The sequence below is a fragment of the Apostichopus japonicus genome, chromosome 1 (genome assembly GCF_037975245.1).
Source record: "Apostichopus japonicus isolate 1M-3 chromosome 1, ASM3797524v1, whole genome shotgun sequence".
Lineage (NCBI taxonomy): Eukaryota > Metazoa > Echinodermata > Holothuroidea > Aspidochirotida > Stichopodidae > Apostichopus > Apostichopus japonicus.
In genome coordinates this window covers 9,731,769-9,752,785 of record NC_092561.1, presented here as the reverse complement: position 1 = coordinate 9,752,785, position 21,017 = coordinate 9,731,769, and the positions used below count along the sequence as shown (strand labels likewise).

Here is a 21,017-nt window from a genome sequence, read left to right as displayed (position 1 = left end):
AATCAATGCACAGTTAGCAAGTATATCATAATTATCTGAATGAAAGGGGGTGTAGGCGGTTTTACACTATCTAACGCAACGTAGTCGCCAAGAACCTGAAGTATTTTTAAGGGAGGGCCCGAGGAACATGAACTTATAGCATGCTCCTCGTGGTGAAACGTAATTGCACCTATTAGTTTAATTGTGTGTAGGAGAGACTAGTGTAGGTTCTTATGACCAACTAGACCGGTTTCTGCTTTCAAACTTTATAGGAGGAGCTTCATCAGTAGTAGTCTTTGAATATTTTATATTCTGCCTGGGCGTCTCGTTCTCAAAATGCATCTATTTTCTGTGCACGAGTTTTTATGGACTCAAAGTGCAGCTATAAGAGCATGTAAAAGAGCTTCGTGTGAACCTTGAGAGTCAGCTGATTCTTCGTTAGTATGAAACCTTGAGTTAACAAGTAAATCTTTAAGATTTTGGGCCCTTTTGTAGGCTAGAATCGGTTCTTTTGGAAACGGTTTGGATAAATCCGCATGCAGGGGCGTAGCGAGCGGGTGGGGGGCGGGCGGTGTGGGCGTGTCACCCCCCCCCCCCAATAATTTGGTCGCTGTCGGCAAAAGGAGAAAAGGTGAAGAGAGCGGAAGGGGATGGAAGAAGGAAAGCTGAATAGAGAAAAGGAGAACGGGAGCTTCTTTATCGGTTATTTCGATTTTCCAGTTCTTCATCTGATAAATTCATTCACCAATCCACTCACCCGACGCCTGCAAGTTAAAAACCTCTCGGCAAATAACTGATAATGTCACGGCCGTCAGTATAGCTACTGTAGCCAGGCTCAGCTAGACGAGTGCCAGAATCGCCAGCAACTCAGTGAAAGAAATGGAATTAAAGGCTTCCGTATAGGCCGCAGCCCATGAGTCGTGCTATCGTGTGACAACGTGTGGTTAATATCCTCTGTTCAGAATGACGTCATCGCAGATGTCATTCGTTCTCCGTGGAAAACTTAAGGACACGGCTCACGAATTGTACACAATATTTAACGTTTCTCGCTTGTATATCAATGAATGTAGTTATTTCACATTACCGGGAAGTTTTCTGAACATTTTTCATCACGAAGTTTCACTATTTCAACGATCGGTAAAAGAGAAAACACAGTTCGATAATTGGTCCCAATTAATTCTTCTTCTGCCGACTGCCATAAAAATAATATCGAAATGGAAATTCTACGGTGCCAAATTTAAAAAAAAAAAAAATTAAAATGTGCACCAGACTGCATCTAAGGACGTTTCAAAACTAAAAATTTTCCAAAGGGGGAGGGGGACACCCCCTCCCCTTAGACCCTTCCCCATTTCAGTCACCACTTCCAGATCCGTCCGCAAATCAAATCCTCCGCACCCCCCACCCCCCCCCCCTAACAAAAAAAAACCTTCGCTACGCCCCTGTCCGCGTGTTGCGAGATTAAGTGCCAATGTTTCAAAAGTTCATTTTTCAAATGCGTGGTTTTGATATGGGGTGTATAGGTAAGCTTGAACACCATTGGTGGTTCCTTTTGTTAATGTTTGGTAGTGAGGTATTGCCCACGGTTTTCAAATTTTATACCTTTCGTGGCTGAGGCAATATCCTCTTTCTTATAGTTACGGAGTACCAGTTTCTCTGTGAACGCATTCTATTTCTGTAAGACATCAGTCTCATTGTTACATAGACGTGCGTATCGTAAGACTTCCCCTTTAATGAAGCCTTTAAAAGTGGCAAGTGGGTGTGCAGAGTTTCTGTCGAGGTATTGGAAGGTTTCCGTGGGTTTGGTGTAGACTTTGGTGTCTAATAGCCCATTGGTTTCAAACCTTGGACCTTTGAAGATTTTCAAATCTAGGTATGTTACCTCGGTGTGTAATATTTCTACCGTAAACTTTAAGAAGCGGTGAATTTCATTCAACCTGTTTACTAGTTGTTCAAGTTCCTGAGGTGAACCGTCGTAAAGCAATAGAATTTCATCTCTAGAGCGGAGCCATTTTAAGATTTTATTATCTGTCGGTAAAATCTGGTTTTCCAGTCTATGCATGACGATATCACAGATTTCCGGAGAGGCTTGGCTACCCATGGCGCAACCGATCTTTGTAGATAGAATTGGTTATTGGGAATTATTGGGAATGGGCATGGATATGGAAGATATTTTATTTATTCCATATTCGCTTTTTTCCGCCTTTTCATTAGACTTCTTGACATACATCTAATGCCTCCTCTTGGGAGTATTGGTATACATGGCGACGACATCGAGTGTAGCAAGTACTACTGCTTTTGGTAACGGGGTGGCTTCCACAATTTTCAGAATGTGATTTGTGTCTTTCACATAGGTGCTCTGTTTTAATACAATAGCAAGCAAGAAATAGTCCACAAATTCCGATATTTTTTCGGTCGGTGATCCGTTTCCGCTTATTATCGGTCCCTCCCTTAAAAATACTTCAGGTTCTTGGCGACAACGTTGCGTTAGATAGTGTAAAACCGCCTACACCCCCTTTCATTAATGAGTATATCATAATTATCTCATTGAATATATCTTGTTTTATGTTTTTTCTTGGGTGAATCTGGTGTCATAATTTTCGCGGAGAAGAAAAAACGAATCGACGCAATAATAGTGTATCCATTGTACATGCACTGTTGAGCGTTGTTAAATATGTGTCTATCGAGAAAAAATATGTGCACAAAAAAGCGTGTCTGCAACGTTTCTGGTTTTTCTAGTTTTTGGCGAAATGTTTCACCATTTTGCATCTAAGCACTCACAATTAACCAAAAATTTCCAAGGGGGAGGGGGACAACCCCTCCCCCTTGGAAATTTGTGGCCCCCTCCCCTCCCTTTTTGACCCCTCCCCTAGGACGCAGATCACTAAAGTGCTACCATCGGGATGTCGGCCCCCCCCCCCTTTCTCAAAATCCTGGATCCGCCCCTGTTGAGCATATCCCACACTTACAATAATGTAATAGTGTTGGTTATAGGTATAGGCCTACTGACTTGATAGAATATTAAATGGCAGGTGAAGTAGTTACAGAAACCCTTTATTCCTGTTTGGTTGGTGAAATGGTAATTAAGTGAAGTGATCAGATGGCAGGGAGGTTCAGGCCATTCCTTACTGTCGACACACCAATTAAAGAGAAAATGGCTTTGCTGTCTTGGTAACACATGCAATACAAATACTATTTTTTGTGTCATATATATTTCTTCGAAGTGCTTTTGTTAAGTTCTGTAAATGATGTTTTGTAGCAAAATGTCAACATTGGGATACATAATTTATTGAACACAGCATAATGTAAGTGTCTCAGATAGTATACATTTACTAATATTTTCACAGAGGGGAAGTCCTATGTTTACCCGTGTCTTAATGCAAACAATAATGGATATACACTGGGAGGAACCCTTGCGAAGACAGAAATAGATGGAAGTATGTTATAAACTATCCAGGGAATGTATGGCATATTGATTCTATCATCAACAAGACAATTTGCACCATGTCAATTCACCTTGCTGTCGTTTTTATACAGTAGTCTCTTGCTGTGACTACCCATTTAAATATTGGTATGGCCATTTCACCATGGCCAAGTCAAACTGTAATTCATCAATTATGGTCCATAGATTGCCTTTGTTAAGTCAGTGTAACGTTGTGTTGTATAATTAATATGTATATGTCTCATTAATCTGAAAAAGTACATATCAATGGTGAATAATGTTGTTCCAAATATGCACTGAGGTAATCGACATGGAAACATTATGAAAGGGTGGTTACTACGAAGGGGCCTGTTGATCGATAGGGCAGAGCCAACATAGTCTGTCCTGAGAGATTTAAATTTATTTAAGAGCTAAAAGAGTATAGTTGATGATGTCTTGGCGAAAAATTTTAATGGTTCATTTTCAAAGGTTTAAATTCTCAAATTCATTGGGATAAAGAATGATTATTTTATAGCTAAATGACTATAAAGTTTATGATCTACTAAAAAACATTGGTATGAATTTTTTCTTCTTCTATAAACAAGGAAATATTAAGCATAACATATGAAGGTAATTAAGTTTTTGCCCTTCTTAGTAAGCATTAATGTTTATTAAGTATTTTACTTGTAGTCTCTACAATAAAAGGTTAACATTGGATACTAATGTAACCTACAAAGATGATGTTGCTGCCATTACGGTTTATTACAAGATTACATTTGTACTTTAGAACCATTACCTACATTTTCTCTGCATGATTTTGGCATAATTCGCGCATATTGATTTGCTTTTTGCAGGAAACTCGGTATTTGACAGGGCCGGCCAGCATCTACCTTTGCTTGCACATCTGCCAGGAAAACTGTCTCCAACCAAGTCTTGCAGATGAAGAAACTCTCGGAGATGGCAGGCGGAGTGAAGGAGTTGTATACAGACAGTTCCAGGCTGAGAATGTGAATATGGATTATTCTCATGTCAGTCTGCCATTGTGCAAGCCATGGATTGTGCCTCACAAGAACCAATAGAATATTTAGACTTGACAAAGCAGGGTAATGTCCTGTTCACAGTTTAATTACAGACTCAGCATTCTGGCAATATACATTACTCCTATGTCCAATGGGACTTGCAGCATGATCAAAGTGGTTCATTCAATAACTGGTGAAGTAGCTCGGTTAGAATAATACTTTCATGACATGGGTGTAAGCTACTGTAGGTCTTGCTGCTGTGTCCCATGGAAAGGTAGCAGACTTATGGAAGGTGCTTCTCAGTTGATTTCCACGCATCTAAAGTTTGCCACATTAGTGATACCTTGAAATCCCTAGTCTACTGGCTGCCTATTCAACAAAACAATTTAAAAATAAGTTAACTTAAAAGTTCTAGCAACTTTGCAACTAATTAAGGACTTTGTATGATATGATTGATATTAACAGACATCATCCTGTGGTTTATGCGCATGTTCGATGATTCTTCTACAAAGAATCAGGGTATTAATGTTGTGGGTATATGCATGGATTTGTGAAGGCTAGCATTTATGCTTATTTATTTACACATGTAATCTGTGTAAGGGAGAAATGCTATAGAAATGATATTCGCGTGGATAGTCCATGCAGTCAAGCAATCATGGCATTTAATCCCGACTGACATTGCTCCAATCATGTGGCTGTGAATTCGAAGAGGAATTTCTGGTTTGGTGGCAATTATACTATATTCCATTTGTACCATTTCAGGAAAATCATGCAGGAAGAGTTTTCACTGAACTGTTAATTATCTTTGTAAATTAGCCATTTAAAGTTAACTTGATTAGTATGGTGCTATTAATATGTTGCAATTAATATGTTGTCGTGTTTTTCTAATATTGTTGCAATTGTTCTTGCTGTTATAGTTGTTTTTATCTGTAATTTATTTTTAAATTCTCTGTTCTTCTCCTATTTAGCTATCATTTCTTGCCTAACATGCTGTGACATTGGTTGGTTTGGAGGAGTGCTATCAAAACAATTCAGTAACATTGCCTCCATGCAGGCAAGCCATCTTTGGAGATATTCCAACCTACCATTTCAATGTTCATATACTTTACTTTTAATACAATATTTATTGTCTTGAGTAACATATAACAGGGCACGTCCACTTGGTATAAAACCAAGCCTAGTCCAACTCACCATGTACTGAGTATGTGCCATATCTTAGAGTCAGATCAGTGAAAACCCAAACCAAAATACACAATTACAAGTCAAAGAGTACAGCTGAAACACAATTTTGATTTTGTTGCTCAAAACAAACTTGGCTTGCCTTGAGGTATTTCTTGTAGTTGTGTGATTTTATTTGCGACATATTTGATTACCACTGTGAATAAATGGTAAGTATGGACAACATAACAAAGTAGCTGCTAGTGGTGATTGGGATAAAACAATATCTTAAAAGTCTTGCTTATCTACAGTAAGTATCAACGAAGCAGTCTTATCTCATCTATTATCAGTTCTCATTTTCCTATTGCATATGAGGGGGCAGGTATAAGAAATTGTGGCTGTAGGGGAATGGTGGGTATTGGTTTGATTAAGGGCTAGGGTGTGATGTTTCTGCTATATTTGTTGTGTTGCTGATGCAGTATTATTTTTATCTGCAAGATCTTATTTCTGTCTTTTCTTCTTTAATCGATTTGACTTCCTTGCTCAACATGCTGCTGTAGCATTTGTTTGATTGGAAGAGTACTTTAAATGATGTGCTTCATCATTGTATGTAAACAATTATTTTGTGGCAATCCAATATTTTGGAAATATCTGAGTACAATGCCAAACTTCAGTAGCGATAAATCCATGCCAGCTAGGTTTGAAGAAAATTTGATTTAAGCTTTTAACCTTATTAACATCTATGGTATGATCATTAAACATTAAGGGAGAGATACTATAGCTTCCAGTTAAAGCAGTTGTTTTGGTTAGAGCAAATTTGGCTGGCCTTTTGCTAATTGTTTAGTTATTTTCAAGACTTGGGTTGTCACAATGTAAATAAAAAGGAATTGTAAGTAAATTGACAATGGTAAGTATATGGACAATGGTTAGTATATGGACAATGGTAAGTATATGGAAAATGGTAAGTATATGGACAATGGTAAGTATATGCACAATGGTAAGTATATGGACAATGGTTAGTATATGGACAATGGTTAGTATATGGACAATGGTAAGTATATGGACAATGGTTAGTATATGGACAATGGTGAGTATATGGACAATGGTAAGTATATGGACAATGGTAAGTATATGGACAATGTTAAGTATATGGACAATGGTAAGTATATGGACAATGGTAAGTATATGGACAATGGTAAGTATATGGACAATGGTTAGTATATGGACAATGGTTAGTATATGCACAATGGTAAGTATATGGACAGTGGTAAGTATATGGACAATGGTAAGTATATGGACAATGGTTAGTATATGCACAATGGTAAGTATATGGACAATGGTAAGTATATGGACAATGGTAAGTATATGGACAATGGTTAGTATATGCACAATGGTAAGTATATGGACAATGGTTAGTATATGGACAATGGTTAGTATATGGACAATGGTAAGTATATGGACAATGGTAAGTATATGGACAATGGTTAGTATATGCACAATGGTAAGTATATGGACAATGGTTAGTATATGGACAATGGTTAGTATATGGACAATGGTAAGTATATGGACAATGGTAAGTATATGGACAATGGTAAGTATATGGACAATGGTTAGTATATGGACAATGGTTAGTATATGGACAATGGTAAGTATATGGACAATGGTAAGTATATGGACAATGGTAAGTATATGGACAATGGTTAGTATATGGACAATGGTTAGTATATGCACAATGGTAAGTATATGGACAGTGGTAAGTATATGGACAATGGTAAGTATATGGACAATGGTTAGTATATGCACAATGGTAAGTATATGGACAATGGTAAGTATATGGACAATGGTAAGTATATGGACAATGGTAAGTATATGGACAATGGTTAGTATATGGACAATGGTTAGTATATGGACAATGGTAAGTATATGGACAATGGTTAGTATATGGACAATGGTTAGTATATGGACAATGGTTAGTATATGCACAATGGTAAGTATATGGACAGTGGTAAGTATATGGACAATGGTAAGTATATGGACAATGGTTAGTATATGCACAATGGTAAGTATATGGACAATGGTTAGTATATGGACAATGGTTAGTATATGGACAATGGTTAGTATATGGACAATGGTAAGTATATGGACAATGGTAAGTATATGGACAATGGTTAGTATATGGACAATGGTTAGTATATGGACAATGGTGAGTATATGGACAATGTTAAGTATATGGACAATGGTAAGTATATGGACAATGTTAAGTATATGGACAATGGTAAGTATATGGACAATGGTAAGTATATGGACAATGGTAAGTATATGGACAATGGTTAGTATATGGACAATGGTTAGTATATGCACAATGGTAAGTATATGGACAGTGGTAAGTATATGGACAATGGTAAGTATATGGACAATGGTTAGTATATGCACAATGGTAAGTATATGGACAATGGTAAGTATATGGACAATGATAAGTATATGGACAATGGTTAGTATATGCACAATGGTAAGTATATGGACAATGGTTAGTATATGGACAATGGTTAGTATATGGACAATGGTAAGTATATGGACAATGGTAAGTATATGGACAATGGTTAGTATATGCACAATGGTAAGTATATGGACAATGGTTAGTATATGGACAATGGTTAGTATATGGACAATGGTAAGTATATGGACAATGGTAAGTATATGGACAATGGTAAGTATATGGACAATGGTTAGTATATGGACAATGGTTAGTATATGGACAATGGTAAGTATATGGACAATGGTAAGTATATGGACAATGGTAAGTATATGGACAATGGTTAGTATATGGACAATGGTTAGTATATGCACAATGGTAAGTATATGGACAGTGGTAAGTAAATGGACAATGGTAAGTATATGGACAATGGTTAGTATATGCACAATGGTAAGTATATGGACAATGGTAAGTATATGCACAATGGTAAGTATATGGACAATGGTAAGTATATGGACAATGGTTAGTATATGGACAATGGTTAGTATATGGACAATGGTAAGTATATGGACAATGGTTAGTATATGGACAATGGTTAGTATATGGACAATGGTTAGTATATGCACAATGGTAAGTATATGGACAGTGGTAAGTATATGGACAATGGTAAGTATATGGACAATGGTTAGTATATGCACAATGGTAAGTATATGGACAATGGTTAGTATATGGACAATGGTTAGTATATGGACAATGGTTAGTATATGGACAATGGTAAGTATATGGACAATGGTAAGTATATGGACAATGGTAAGTATATGGACAATGGTTAGTATATGGACAATGGTTAGTATATGCACATCAGTGGTAAGTATATGGACAATGGTAAGTATATGGACAATGGTTAGTATATGCACAATGGTAAATATATGGACAATGGTAAGTATATGGACAATGGTAAGTATATGGACAATGGTAAGTATATGGACAATGGTTAGTATATGGACAATGGTTAGTATATGGACAATGGTAAGTATATGGACAATGGTTAGTATATGGACAATGGTTAGTGTCACGAACTACTATATTCATTGTACGTTCATTGAACTGTCAGTCGTATCTTCGAGACATGGATGATTCTCGATGTTACTCCGTCAGGATTCCTGGAAAAGAACTTTCGGGAGATTAAACCCCCGCTATATATAAGAAGAGATATTTTCGGTGAGGAGGAGTTTAGTTTTCCGATCTATTGTGAAAAGAAATTCATCTGAGATAAAAGATTAATAATCGAGGGGACGGACGGAGGAACCGGTGGACTGTTTGTCCACGGCATTGCGTCTTAAAAATGAGATACAACAGAGATACAACAAATTCACTGCTGAGATCGTTTTATTAGCCAAGAAAAGAGTTCCCAATCACCAAACTACTCTACCACTGATTGGATTTCAATTTTAGAACGTATTCATTATCATCATCCTAATATTCACAGATGAATGCCCGGCTGCTGCCGCAGCCTTCATCATCCCATTTTCCGAAGTCAGTAGATGTTTTCCAAATCACCGCACAGTGCTGACCCCCTCCGGCATTGTCCGGCTGACCACTATCCCATCTGGTGTAGGAGCTAGTACTTCCATCGATCCACCGCCATCTTCCCTCTGAACCTTTGTCAGTGTAACCGATTCTGACATGCTTTTTAAAAGATATTATAACGAGAACTTGTTAAGAAGATAGTCCAGAGGAAAACTTTACAATTTACAGATGAGATAGGAATTATAATTAAAAGCATCCTGGTGAAATTTGCATTCGATTCCTATGTATCATTTTCCCGATTCTAACAACATTTTACAACAGAAGTGAACTTGAAGTAAGCAGGCGTAATGTCATAGAAGCACATTAACAACTATGTTTTATCTTTTGCAATTTTCAAAATTGACATGTATCTCATTGTGAATACACTAGAGATGGGTGTTTTGCTAATTAAGCAGGTGTAATATCACAAGCGCTTCAAAACTGAGTTGCATCTCACTATGGATACGCTATCATCATTGGTGTTTTGCTAATGGAGCACAAAGCCCAAGAACCGGCACGTGCTTGTAATGCAACTACAACATACAGTTGATCAAGGGAAGCAGGGTGGCAACTTGTGCAACGAGTCACATACCTTTGCGAGAATATGACTACAAGCAGGGCTAAACCGACCCCCCCCCCCCACAACATATTCACCCATGAGCGGCAAATTCTGCACCACTCGGCAAAATGAAGGGAAGAGGAAAACGAGGTGAAGGAGAGAGGATAAGAAGAGAAAGAAGGAAGAGAAAAGGACATTAGAATTAAGAGAAAAGAGAGACAGTGGCGTACGATGTGGGGGTGGGGGCTATGGGCGGTTCTTCGGGTTCCAGTCAGGGGTTGCCATGCCGCCGCCCCCCCCCCACAATAAATTTACTAAAGAATGATAATTCCCAAGCTTCTATAAGCCAGCTGATACATAACAAACATTTCTCAAAGAGGAGGGCGACATATACCCTCTTAGTAAGGGGCTGCTATTCTGTGTGCTCATTGCCATCAAGAAACTATTATATAATATATATAAGGTATGCACAATGAAAAAGACTAGGCTCCTGAGAGGTCTGGGCAATATTAAAGGATGAACTCTTACCTGTTTGGAAATTAATATTATTAATTTCTATAAATTTCTAGATTGCAGATGCATGACATTTTGGAGTGTCTTGCTTGCAAACTTAGGCGTTTTAAGAAATATTAAAGCAAAGAGAAGCTTTGAAAGAAATGAGTTATCCCACTCTACCAAACAAGATTTTACTTAAGACTTGGCCACTCATTATCCAGGAATTAGACACAGAGATTACACAAAGCATGAAATTACTCTTAACTCTTCAGGGAAGAATAAAACAAGGCCATGGCGTATTAATACATGGACTCGGAAAACTGTGGTTAACTACACAGTCTCCCACAGAATACTTATTAAATAAATATTAATTAATATAAGAGTAAAATATGACACTTAATAGACAAGGCGTAACATTAGCTTGTGGTAAAACCTAACAGTGACTACAACAGGGAAGAATGTGCTCCTCTTTAGCAGAATTGAAACAAGCAAAAAATGGGGCTTATACGGATACAGAGTCACTGACCTCTGTAGACATAACGATGTAGAGGACAACAAGGAAATGGAAAAATGTGAAGAGGAGGAGGTATGCCATACAGAGTAACAAAACTATAGACACTGAAACTGGGGGTGCTATACACTAACTTCACACCCTCTTGAGTAAAGTTGGAATCCTTACCCAATCCAAATTCAAAACAATAGAGTGAAAAATTAATTGAAACGAAATATTTTGCTGTCAATGTGCAACTATGGCATCACACCTGTTTGCTTCAAGTCCATTGATGGTACGAACTATGACAGTTTCTACCATTATTATCTTGAGAACGACATGTAGTGATTGTCAATAGGATGCAAATTTCTCTCTTGCATTCTTAAAATGTGCTCCTTTTTCATCATTCAATAAAATAAATTTTCCTCTGGAGTGATATTCAATAAGAAGAATAAGAAACACTTAGGTTGCATACTTTGCAAATATGCGAATTAAAGGGTGAAGGCCAATCATAATTGATCAAATAAACTTTCTCAACGTCAAACGAATAGCATGGGTTAACTCTTTCGTATATCTTTCTCTTTTACTTATTGTTTGTTTGCATTGTAAGAAACGGGGGGGGGAGGGGAGCAACCTAAATCACCACCCTGTCTTGCGGTCCCTTTGACATGTTCTTCAGGATATAAAATACTCGTTTAAAAATATATCTGAAAAAACAAAGAATAGCTAATGATCCAGCATGGCCATGAAATACTTCCTTAGCTCGGAAGGGGAAATCAGAATCGTAATCCTGCCACCCCACTCATCCACCTTTCAAATGATGTATAAATTGTGTCTAGATTGTCTCACACGTTTACACAACTGAGGCTTTCAGTACGTGGAACAGATAAGACCATCTTGAAGCATATGTTTGATATACTGCGTTCAAATTGTAAGCATCAACACCCCAACCCACCCCACCCCACACAGCGTTCATACCCCAGACAAATAAACCTGGTAAAAGCGGGGTTAACTATTTTTCTAACATATTGATGACGTACCTGTCTGTCGGAAATTGGTTCTCTTACTGACTTCCACCATTCATGGAGAAAGGTGTTCTCCTCGGATGAGTCGACAGTCACAAGACCAGCACGCCTACAGGAGCAGTTGTCAGGGTCCAATCTGAAGTTTTGGCAGTAGGACTGCGATGCGTCAAAGTTTAGGCGAGGCTGGTTGAAATACCTGGGTGTTCCAAACAAATCAAGTGCTACAAAGAACTATCAACTGTTACGACTTCTCTTTACCACGTGCTCTTAATTTCATGTCTTTTAGTGGATGTCTTTCTTTCTTATTGGCGTATTTCTATTGTTTTCATTTCTATACCTAATTCTTGTATTTACTTGTTATGATGTTAATGAGGGCTGAAGAGCAAGATATTAACTTCTGACTACCGAGTAATCCAACAATTACACCATTAGAAGAAGTTGTATTTTACGTGAACTACCGGCAGCTAGGAGGACGCATGTGCCTCCATGTTATTTAACAGCAGTTTGTTAAAATCGGTGGGACGGTTTCTAACGGGTACATTGAAAACGAAAAATTACGTCGTTAGAATTCCGTCAAAAGAACTTTACCTACTGTCAACAGGTAACTTTCTGATTAATTGTATACTAACTTCTTAATTCGGCAATTGATTTCGTGTAGATACGAATGAATACCACAACTGCTCAACGTGTAACACATAATGTTTGGATGAATTTCAGTTTTTTAAGTTTTATTTGCTTTTAAGCGAAGTCAGCTGTATATATATATATATATATATATATATATATATATATATATATATATATATATATATATATATATATATTTATATTTAGGCCTATACCGATTTTGTGTTTTTATGATAATAGTGAACACTTTCACTTTAGTTTGAGCACAAACAAGTTTTCAAGCAATAGACATACATCCTTTCATATCAAATGTATTATTTCTAACAACCTAAATCCTAATTTAGACAAATTATCTGCATAATTAAGCAACGAAATTTGGGTAACACCTTCACTATATATGAATATATTCTATATATTCAAATTGAACAGTGTCTCGGTGTGTGTTAATTCATACAAAACGGCAATGAAGTATAACGCTACATACAAATAAAGGTTGAATAACATAGGTATCAAGTCATTATATCCACGATAAAGATAGTTATTCTTAATTAACGTTATTTAATTAAAAGTGCGTCCTCACTGTTATTCTACGACAAATGTTGAATGTTAATTTAATATGGTATTATGGTACTTTTACGTCCAAAACGTCCTGTCATTTAACAGGACGGGCAGTGAATGTGAATTTACGGCGAATGCACATGTTATTTTAGCCATAAACTCTGTTATTGATACAAACGGTGAGCCACAGTAATATGAAGTCAACATTTCATCTTTAATTTTTTATATAATATATATATATTTTTTAACAGTGAACATAACGTATTAAAATGAGAGATTTGGAAATTTACAAATATTTCAGCGAGACGATATTGGATTGAGATTTACACTTTAATTAAAATTGATATTTTAGCCTGTTTTTCAGTAAAGAGTTTATGAACTCACCTGTAGCAATGTCCATTGAATTCCGTCCAAAACTTCGGACATCGGAATTCACCGTAAGTTTCTGCGAACGCAGAAACCAACAGAACAACAACGACAAGACTGGTCTTCATGTTTCAGTATTGATGGAGAAAAAGTGATTGAAATCCAGACGGTCATGCCTTTATATACGGTCAAACTCGTCTACAGTTAAGGGGTGTATATCCTTACAAATTGGCACTGTCCCAGCGTTCGAGCCTGCCAGTTTGGCAATAATCTGGCAGATTGGTAATAAGGAAGATAAAGTGATGAAAACTTTTTTGTTAAAATACTTTTCAAATCGAACCAATATATTTTTAAATGTCATTATTAAGTTAACTACAGAACATGACCAAACTTTCAATGCATCATGATAACTTGATTTCAATCAGTTTTTTCTAACATTCCATAACAACTGAAGGTCAAGGTCCATTTGAATAGTACAATGAAACTTTTTATTTTTCCAGGTGACCTTTAAATTTGTACACAACTGGTATGAAACTTGTTCGGGTAATCAAATGTTAATTTTAAGCAAACTATACGATTATGACATAGCAGAACAGGCTCTTTGGTAAACAACTTGAAAGCTAAACAACATTCACCTACGGTTGGCTAGGAAGTCAAATGATATGCTAGTTGCTTACGAGCTTTGGCATTTTCAGCAACCAAACACCCTCCTCCAAACTAGAAAAAATGTATTTGCATAAAAATAGGCGCTGGTTTCTCAGCATCCCAAAGCACATATAATACGCCATACACGGCCAACCCCATATACGTACGGAGCAGCAAGCTGTGTTACATATAATGCCATGCATGTCATTACGGACTAGGTGGACGTGGCTGAGATCACCAAATAAAATTAATTGATCAAAACCGGATTAATATGATTGATAGTTGCCTCTTGTGATTGGGCTTGTCAACTCGAGTTTGTTCAAATGTTATCTATCTTGCTTTGATTCGAGAATGTTGAACCATAGTATTTAATTAGGCTAAATGTTTTGGAGTAGTATGTCAGTTCTCAAAGATATATATTTTCTTTGCGTGCATAGAGTCAACACTGATCCGCTACAGATTTAGTGCGTAACGAACCTGTGCAATTGAAATTTCTTCAGAATGTATACCAAGCTTCATTGAAAGTTCACCGATCAGCCAAGCAGATGATTGAACAGGACTGTTATAAGTCCCAGTATTGTAGAGCGCAAGCGCACTACAAATAACAAATGAAGGAAAAACTATACATTTTAGCTCAGCTGAAAGATTTCAGCTGAGGTATAGTTATCATGCGATTTTCCCGAAATTCTTTCATTTTTTTGCACCGTGTTTGAATGGCTGCAACTTCGTCATTTTTCATTCGATTTGGCTGATATTTCCTAAGAGGTTTGTGTTAGTTCTCATACACGGGATCATATTTTATAAATTTGAAGGTCATTGGAGTTGACGAAAGGAATACGTAATAAAATGCTACTCCTCCCAGAGCTTTTGTCCAAATTTGCTGAAATGTTGTGGATATAACGTTTCAATGGTTGAACCAAAGTTGTTCAGTGGAAGAAAAGGTCGTCACGTCAGTGCTTAAAACAGGGCATTCTGTATAATATTTATTGTGGGTGCCCCCCCCCCAACATCTTCCTCGGGGTTATTGTCCTTGCAACAACCTTGAATGTAATTGACACTTGAAAGGAAATCTACTCTTGTCAATCCTTGAAAGTAAATCGATATGACCGCCAATCTCAAATTTCAACAACCATACTTTGATGCCAACACGCTTATCAGTGTCTTCGAAGACTTGTTTAAACACACCTAGCATGTTATACGAAGACCACATTGCCCTATACTGCTGTGCCGTATAGAGTACATATTTCCCCTGAATAGCCCCCCCCCCCCCATCTAGAGAGGGGAGGAGCGCTACCATTTTTACAGCCCATTATCCTCTCATCATTCTTACCTCTCCTTTGTTGAATCTATTTTTGCTATATCCATGGCTCATTTAATTGTCCAACGTAAGTATCTGTCAATCTCTCGGTACTCCTGGGAGGGGGTGGGAGTGGTATAGCCAGGCTGGGCCAGCCTCCCAGTGAAGTCAGCTTTCTCCTCCTCTGGCTAACACCAGATGTTCTTTATTCTATATTTAGTTTACGCTTCCAGTCTGAAAATTGATTAGCTTGTCTTCTTCACAACGACTCTATCCTCCTCTGTAAATTACTAATATGCCATATTTTATTTTGATTTTTAATGTTTTGCTCACCTGTAGCTCGATCAGACTTGTCAAAAACCAACCCCTACCCCCCACCACCGCCCACTCGTCACTATTCTTATCGTCTTCTTAGGTTAAATTCGTTTCAGCTAGCCTCTGAACAATATCCTACTAGAATCGAAACGCCAGGCTCTCTAACTTTCGCACTAAATTTGAATGTTCAGAAAGTTTCAGGAAAATAGTTTTAAAACGTGTTGACAATATTTGGCAAGTTAAAAGTTTTGTGGCAAATATAGGATGACCTTCAGTAATTGTGTAATAGTTGCGGGCCAGAGAAGGGTGGTGTGATTTACATGCTTTTCTTTGTAATATGTTGAAATATCTTTTGAAGTTGACCTTTATATATTTATTGTAGTTATATTTCTTTAGCTGCTCAGATTACATACCAGTTCCATGATCAATTTTGTCCAGGTATTATATATCGTAATCAAATCTTTACAAGTTCGTAATAAAGAATGAACGTGCTCGTGCCAAGCCCCGTGGCATTACAAATCCGGACATGGCGACACTTGTGTGAGACACTGGCAGGCGTTGTTTTCGCCTATGGCAAGCCGCGTGGGACAAAATCAGTATTAATATATATTTGTGTTAACTCAATCAAATTATAGTAACATTAATACATCTCAGTACTAAATAGAACATATCACAGTACTAAACCGAACATATCACATTCTTAAATAAAATATATCCCAGTATTATAAAAACCAAGTATATCTCCCCGTATGAAATCGAATATAGGCCTATCCCAGTATTTAATCAGCCAATCACATTGAAGGTACGGTTTCTTTTGAGACCATGGCACGTGCCATGGTCCGTTTCGTGGTTTGTTTTATATTCACAAACTTTGCCAGGACATGTCTGGACTAACTCTCTTCGAAAAAACCATAGCCTCACCCACATTAACATAAGACGGATTAATTTACTGGGCCTATATGTATACATACACATCGTTGGTACAGCGCTAACTTAGTGATGGTTGCAACCACTGACACTAAAACCCTTTCATGGTCGTCTGGGCGGGTGGTCGTCTGGGCGGGTGGTCGTCTGGGCGGGTGGTCATCTGGGTGGATGATCGTCTAGGTGGATGGTCGTCTGGGCGGATAATCTCTAAAATTAATAAAACTTCATTTGCCATATGCAAAAATTGTTATTTGAGCCTCATGGAATGGCATTGTAGATTTGGTAGAATTACGTATTTGCGTGAAGTGGTAGCATACTTTTAACCAGTGTGGTTTTCCCCAATTTGTTACTGTCGTTTGACGGGACGGGACTCAGTAGCCAAGAATTGTGAGTTTAATGGGAAGCAGCATTTCAAGGAGAGACAGCCATGCACAATTCAAGCAGTGGTAGAATAATATCAACTGTGAATTGTTGTACATGATGATGGGACAGATGGGAGGCACAACAGTTTCTATGAGGGAGGGGGAGGGTGGGAGGAGGGTACATGTGGCAATCCTTGCTATACAGGGAGGATAAAGAACATGGGACTTGCCATATAGTTTGGTTAATTGTGAGGATACTTAACATATAAATTACCACCACTTCCATCACATAACAAAAACCTAAACAAAATAATTGATTTTGTTTAATTTATTGCCTTCTCCTCTTCTCAAATAAATATAAAATAAGTTCAATCACATATAGAAAACTATAAACCAGGCCAATAATGATTTTAAACAAATATGAAATAAATAAACATATTAGATGCAAACTACCTCTAAACCACTGATTTGAATTGTATAGACACCATGTTAATTGGTCAAACATTTGAGGCAGTTGTGATTGTGATATTTCATATAGGCTGTCCACCCCTCAGATTCTTCTCCCTTACAATACTATTTATAGATTTGCGGAATAGTGTCGGAGCCTCTACGTTTTCTTTTTGTACGAAATACTCGTCTAATATTTAATATAATCAGGCTTTTCGGGATTTTTTTAGGGCAAAAGTTGACACCATTTACAACCTGATCTTTAATCTTTTTACTTCAGCTAGAATGCAGATACAATGGAATTAGATCGAATTAAAGCTCGGCGTTTTTTATTTGTTTTTATCAAGTTTATAGACATGAGGTGGGTAGACAGACACTGCCTACGTGTTATTTGCTCAAATCGTCGGGGATAAAAATGAATGGCATCTATCATCGATGATACATGTGTGTGTAAGGTTTATAAAACATACTGCAAGTAATCAATGATAAAGACAAAGCGTGTGTACTGGCGATTTGTATAGAGCCAATGTACTAAAACACAGTCGTTAGAGGTCGAAACTAAAGGAGGAGAATGAACCAAGATGTGACGCAAGAATTAATCAGACAACCATTAGCGTGTGGATCGTGAACCACGAAGGTTCAAAGTTACATGAAAACATAACAGTCACAAAAACAATCACAAAAGCTCGAGCGTTCGAAGGATTTCCGTTTTATAGTAATAACTTTGCAGCACACTTTTCTGCACGAGTTTGACCAATTCTATATAAAGCCTACTATAATCGCGTGCCGGTTATTTACCTTCTACAGGTCCGACGGAGAAGGGGAGCTGCGGTTTGGATTTATCCGTCACTTTTTGTTGTGCCATGTCTAAACATGTATAGCAACAACCCAGGCTGTTGTAATCATTGAAAATTCGAGTCAACGTAACACGTAAATATCTCTGCATAGCACATTGGTATACCGACGTAAAAGCAATGCCCGGTTTCATTTCTACGAGGAAATTAACAGCTAGCTAACCGTCAAATTTTCATTTTGTGTTTTATCTTAGGCCTACGAAAGTCCGTGGAAGTTTTGGCTTTTTCCTAAAAACTTTCTGTAAAAGGTCGAAAGTTTGAGGAAAACACCGAAATCATTCAACCAGAAAAATTGGTTGTTCCTGCTATTTTTGTCTCACTCACATTTTTGAAGACTATGTAAAAACTGGCATCTGCTCTCTATATATGGGCTAACTTCCAAAATTACACACAGTCCCCACCAGAGGGTCGCAAACATCATATTTTGTACTGGGGTATAGGGAAAATAAACCTTATGCTGTATTTGGTTGCATTCATTTATCAAATACTGTATTTTCAACATCTTTGATATTAAAATTCTACCCTATTTCAGTATTTATCTTTCATCTGAGTATACTTTTATTGCAATCCATTGCAAACATTTATCGCAGTGGTTTTCTTTTAAGAAAACCAAGTTTGTACCAAATTTGCATCTAGTACAGATTTGCATCTGGCAACACTGTCCTGTTATTGCTGATGACCACCAGGGTACCACAGGCAGGTATACTTCACTAGTCATCCGATCTGATGACGTTGTTAACTAGCTTTAATAATTGTAAATAAAAGTGGTATATCAATAATTAAACATTGCAAAGTAATGACATAAGCAAAACTTGATTTTATCAATGACATTTAACAACTTTCTAAATAATTATCACTTTACATATGCTTGTGTGAAGCAGTTGTGCACTTACTACGTATACCATCTCGACAAGATGACAAAATTCCAGAAAATTGATGCATTGACAAGATCCGTTATCTCGTCAACTCGTCAATTTTCTGAATTTTGTCATCTTGTCGAGATGGTAGTAAGTGTGCAACTCGTCAATTTGCAGAAAATTGTTGCATTGACGAGATCCGTTATCTCGTCAAAACGTCAATTTTCTGAATTTTGTCACGTTACCATCTCGTCAACTCGTCAATTTGCAGATAATTGTTGTTTTGTCAAGTTGGTAACTCGTCATTGCAATGTCCCTTCTACGCTTCCGTACAGTTAGATACGAAACGTTGGGGGAAAGAAGTTTTGAAAGGCTAGGAAGGTCATAGAATGCAGCACACTTGGCAAGTTACGGAGAACAAGGTTGCGGTTAAATCTGGTTAAATCGCTGGTTAAATCACAGACACATTGGTTCAAGAAGCTCGTCAACTTCTTTGTCAAGGAGCCGAGGGTTGCAAGTTTGATTCTTAGAGGACCTACCGAATTCACCAATTCACAACAACTACCAAAAGGGACATTCATGGTCTGTTGCCCACTGAAGATAGTTTTATGCACCATTTAAAGAGAGCACTTTTGTCCTCATTGGTCATGAAGAATGCACATCTACCACAGCCTGAACTACCTGCAGCTCAAACCATGGGCTGGAAAATCAATGAAAATGCTGTCCTGGAACCTATAACATCAACACAACCAGCCTTCCCAGTCCGAGCTCAAAGGATTACCTTTTGTGTTGTGCAAAAAGTAAGTGCAAGGCTAGATGCGAATGTAGGTCAGCTAATGTACCATGTACTGTTCTGTGTGGATGCAAAGCAAAACAGCACACCTGCAGTAGGATTGTTGATGACTCGAAAGACGGAAGTGAAAATATGTCGGAAGAAGACAGTTCAGATGAAGGAAGTGATATCACCGATATAGATGAACTTGATTTGATGGACATAGTTGTAGATGACGATATTGATGTGCTAGCATACATGGATGAAAATGAAGTATAAAGAGGGATAAACCTACATTGCAAAATAAATAAGAGGTAAACTGAAGTCAAATGTGATGTACTTAAAGTGATGCAAACCCATTGTGTGGTTTATTAACATGTATTTCATAGAGAAACAGTCACATATTTCACCTACATTGTCTTATTGGCATTGTCCTGAACATCTTTTCTCACGTGGGGTCCGATTTTGTCTGAATATACCTATGCTTCTCATTGGAGGCTCTCCTAATGACACAGGCTTCCCTTACCCCATTTATTTTAAAAAATTTGACTACATATCTGCAAACTGGCTGAGTTTTCTACCACCCCCCCCCCACCCGCATCCTAAAAGTGAGCATATGTGACAAAGTTTGGGAGTATCACTTTTATTCTTATGAGAATGTATTCCTAATGTTATGTCCTTTTATTTGATACCCATTATGCCTTCCTTTCATACCCCTCCAATCCCCACCCACTCACGTTGCCCAACCTAGCCAATAGTGGGTATAGATTAATACTTTCGGTAAAGGTTTAGCTCTTCAGCATAG

At 37.6% G+C, this 21,017-nt stretch overlaps 1 protein-coding gene and 1 long non-coding RNA gene across 2 annotated transcripts in view; both read right to left on the bottom strand.

Annotated features, from left to right (window-relative positions):
• LOC139966926 (uncharacterized) overlaps positions 1-21,017 on the bottom strand; it is a 36,202-nt gene that overhangs the window by 4,973 nt on the left and 10,212 nt on the right. The window lies entirely within an intron of this gene.
• LOC139966912 (struthiocalcin-1-like) lies at positions 9,419-13,913 on the bottom strand. The gene is made up of 3 exons (XM_071970388.1): positions 13,755-13,913; positions 12,201-12,381; positions 9,419-9,736 (listed from the first exon to the last, which is right to left on the bottom strand). Exons 1-3 carry the CDS (start codon positions 13,862-13,864, stop codon positions 9,524-9,526), a joined length of 504 nt encoding a protein of 167 aa, XP_071826489.1. The 5' UTR covers positions 13,865-13,913; the 3' UTR covers positions 9,419-9,523.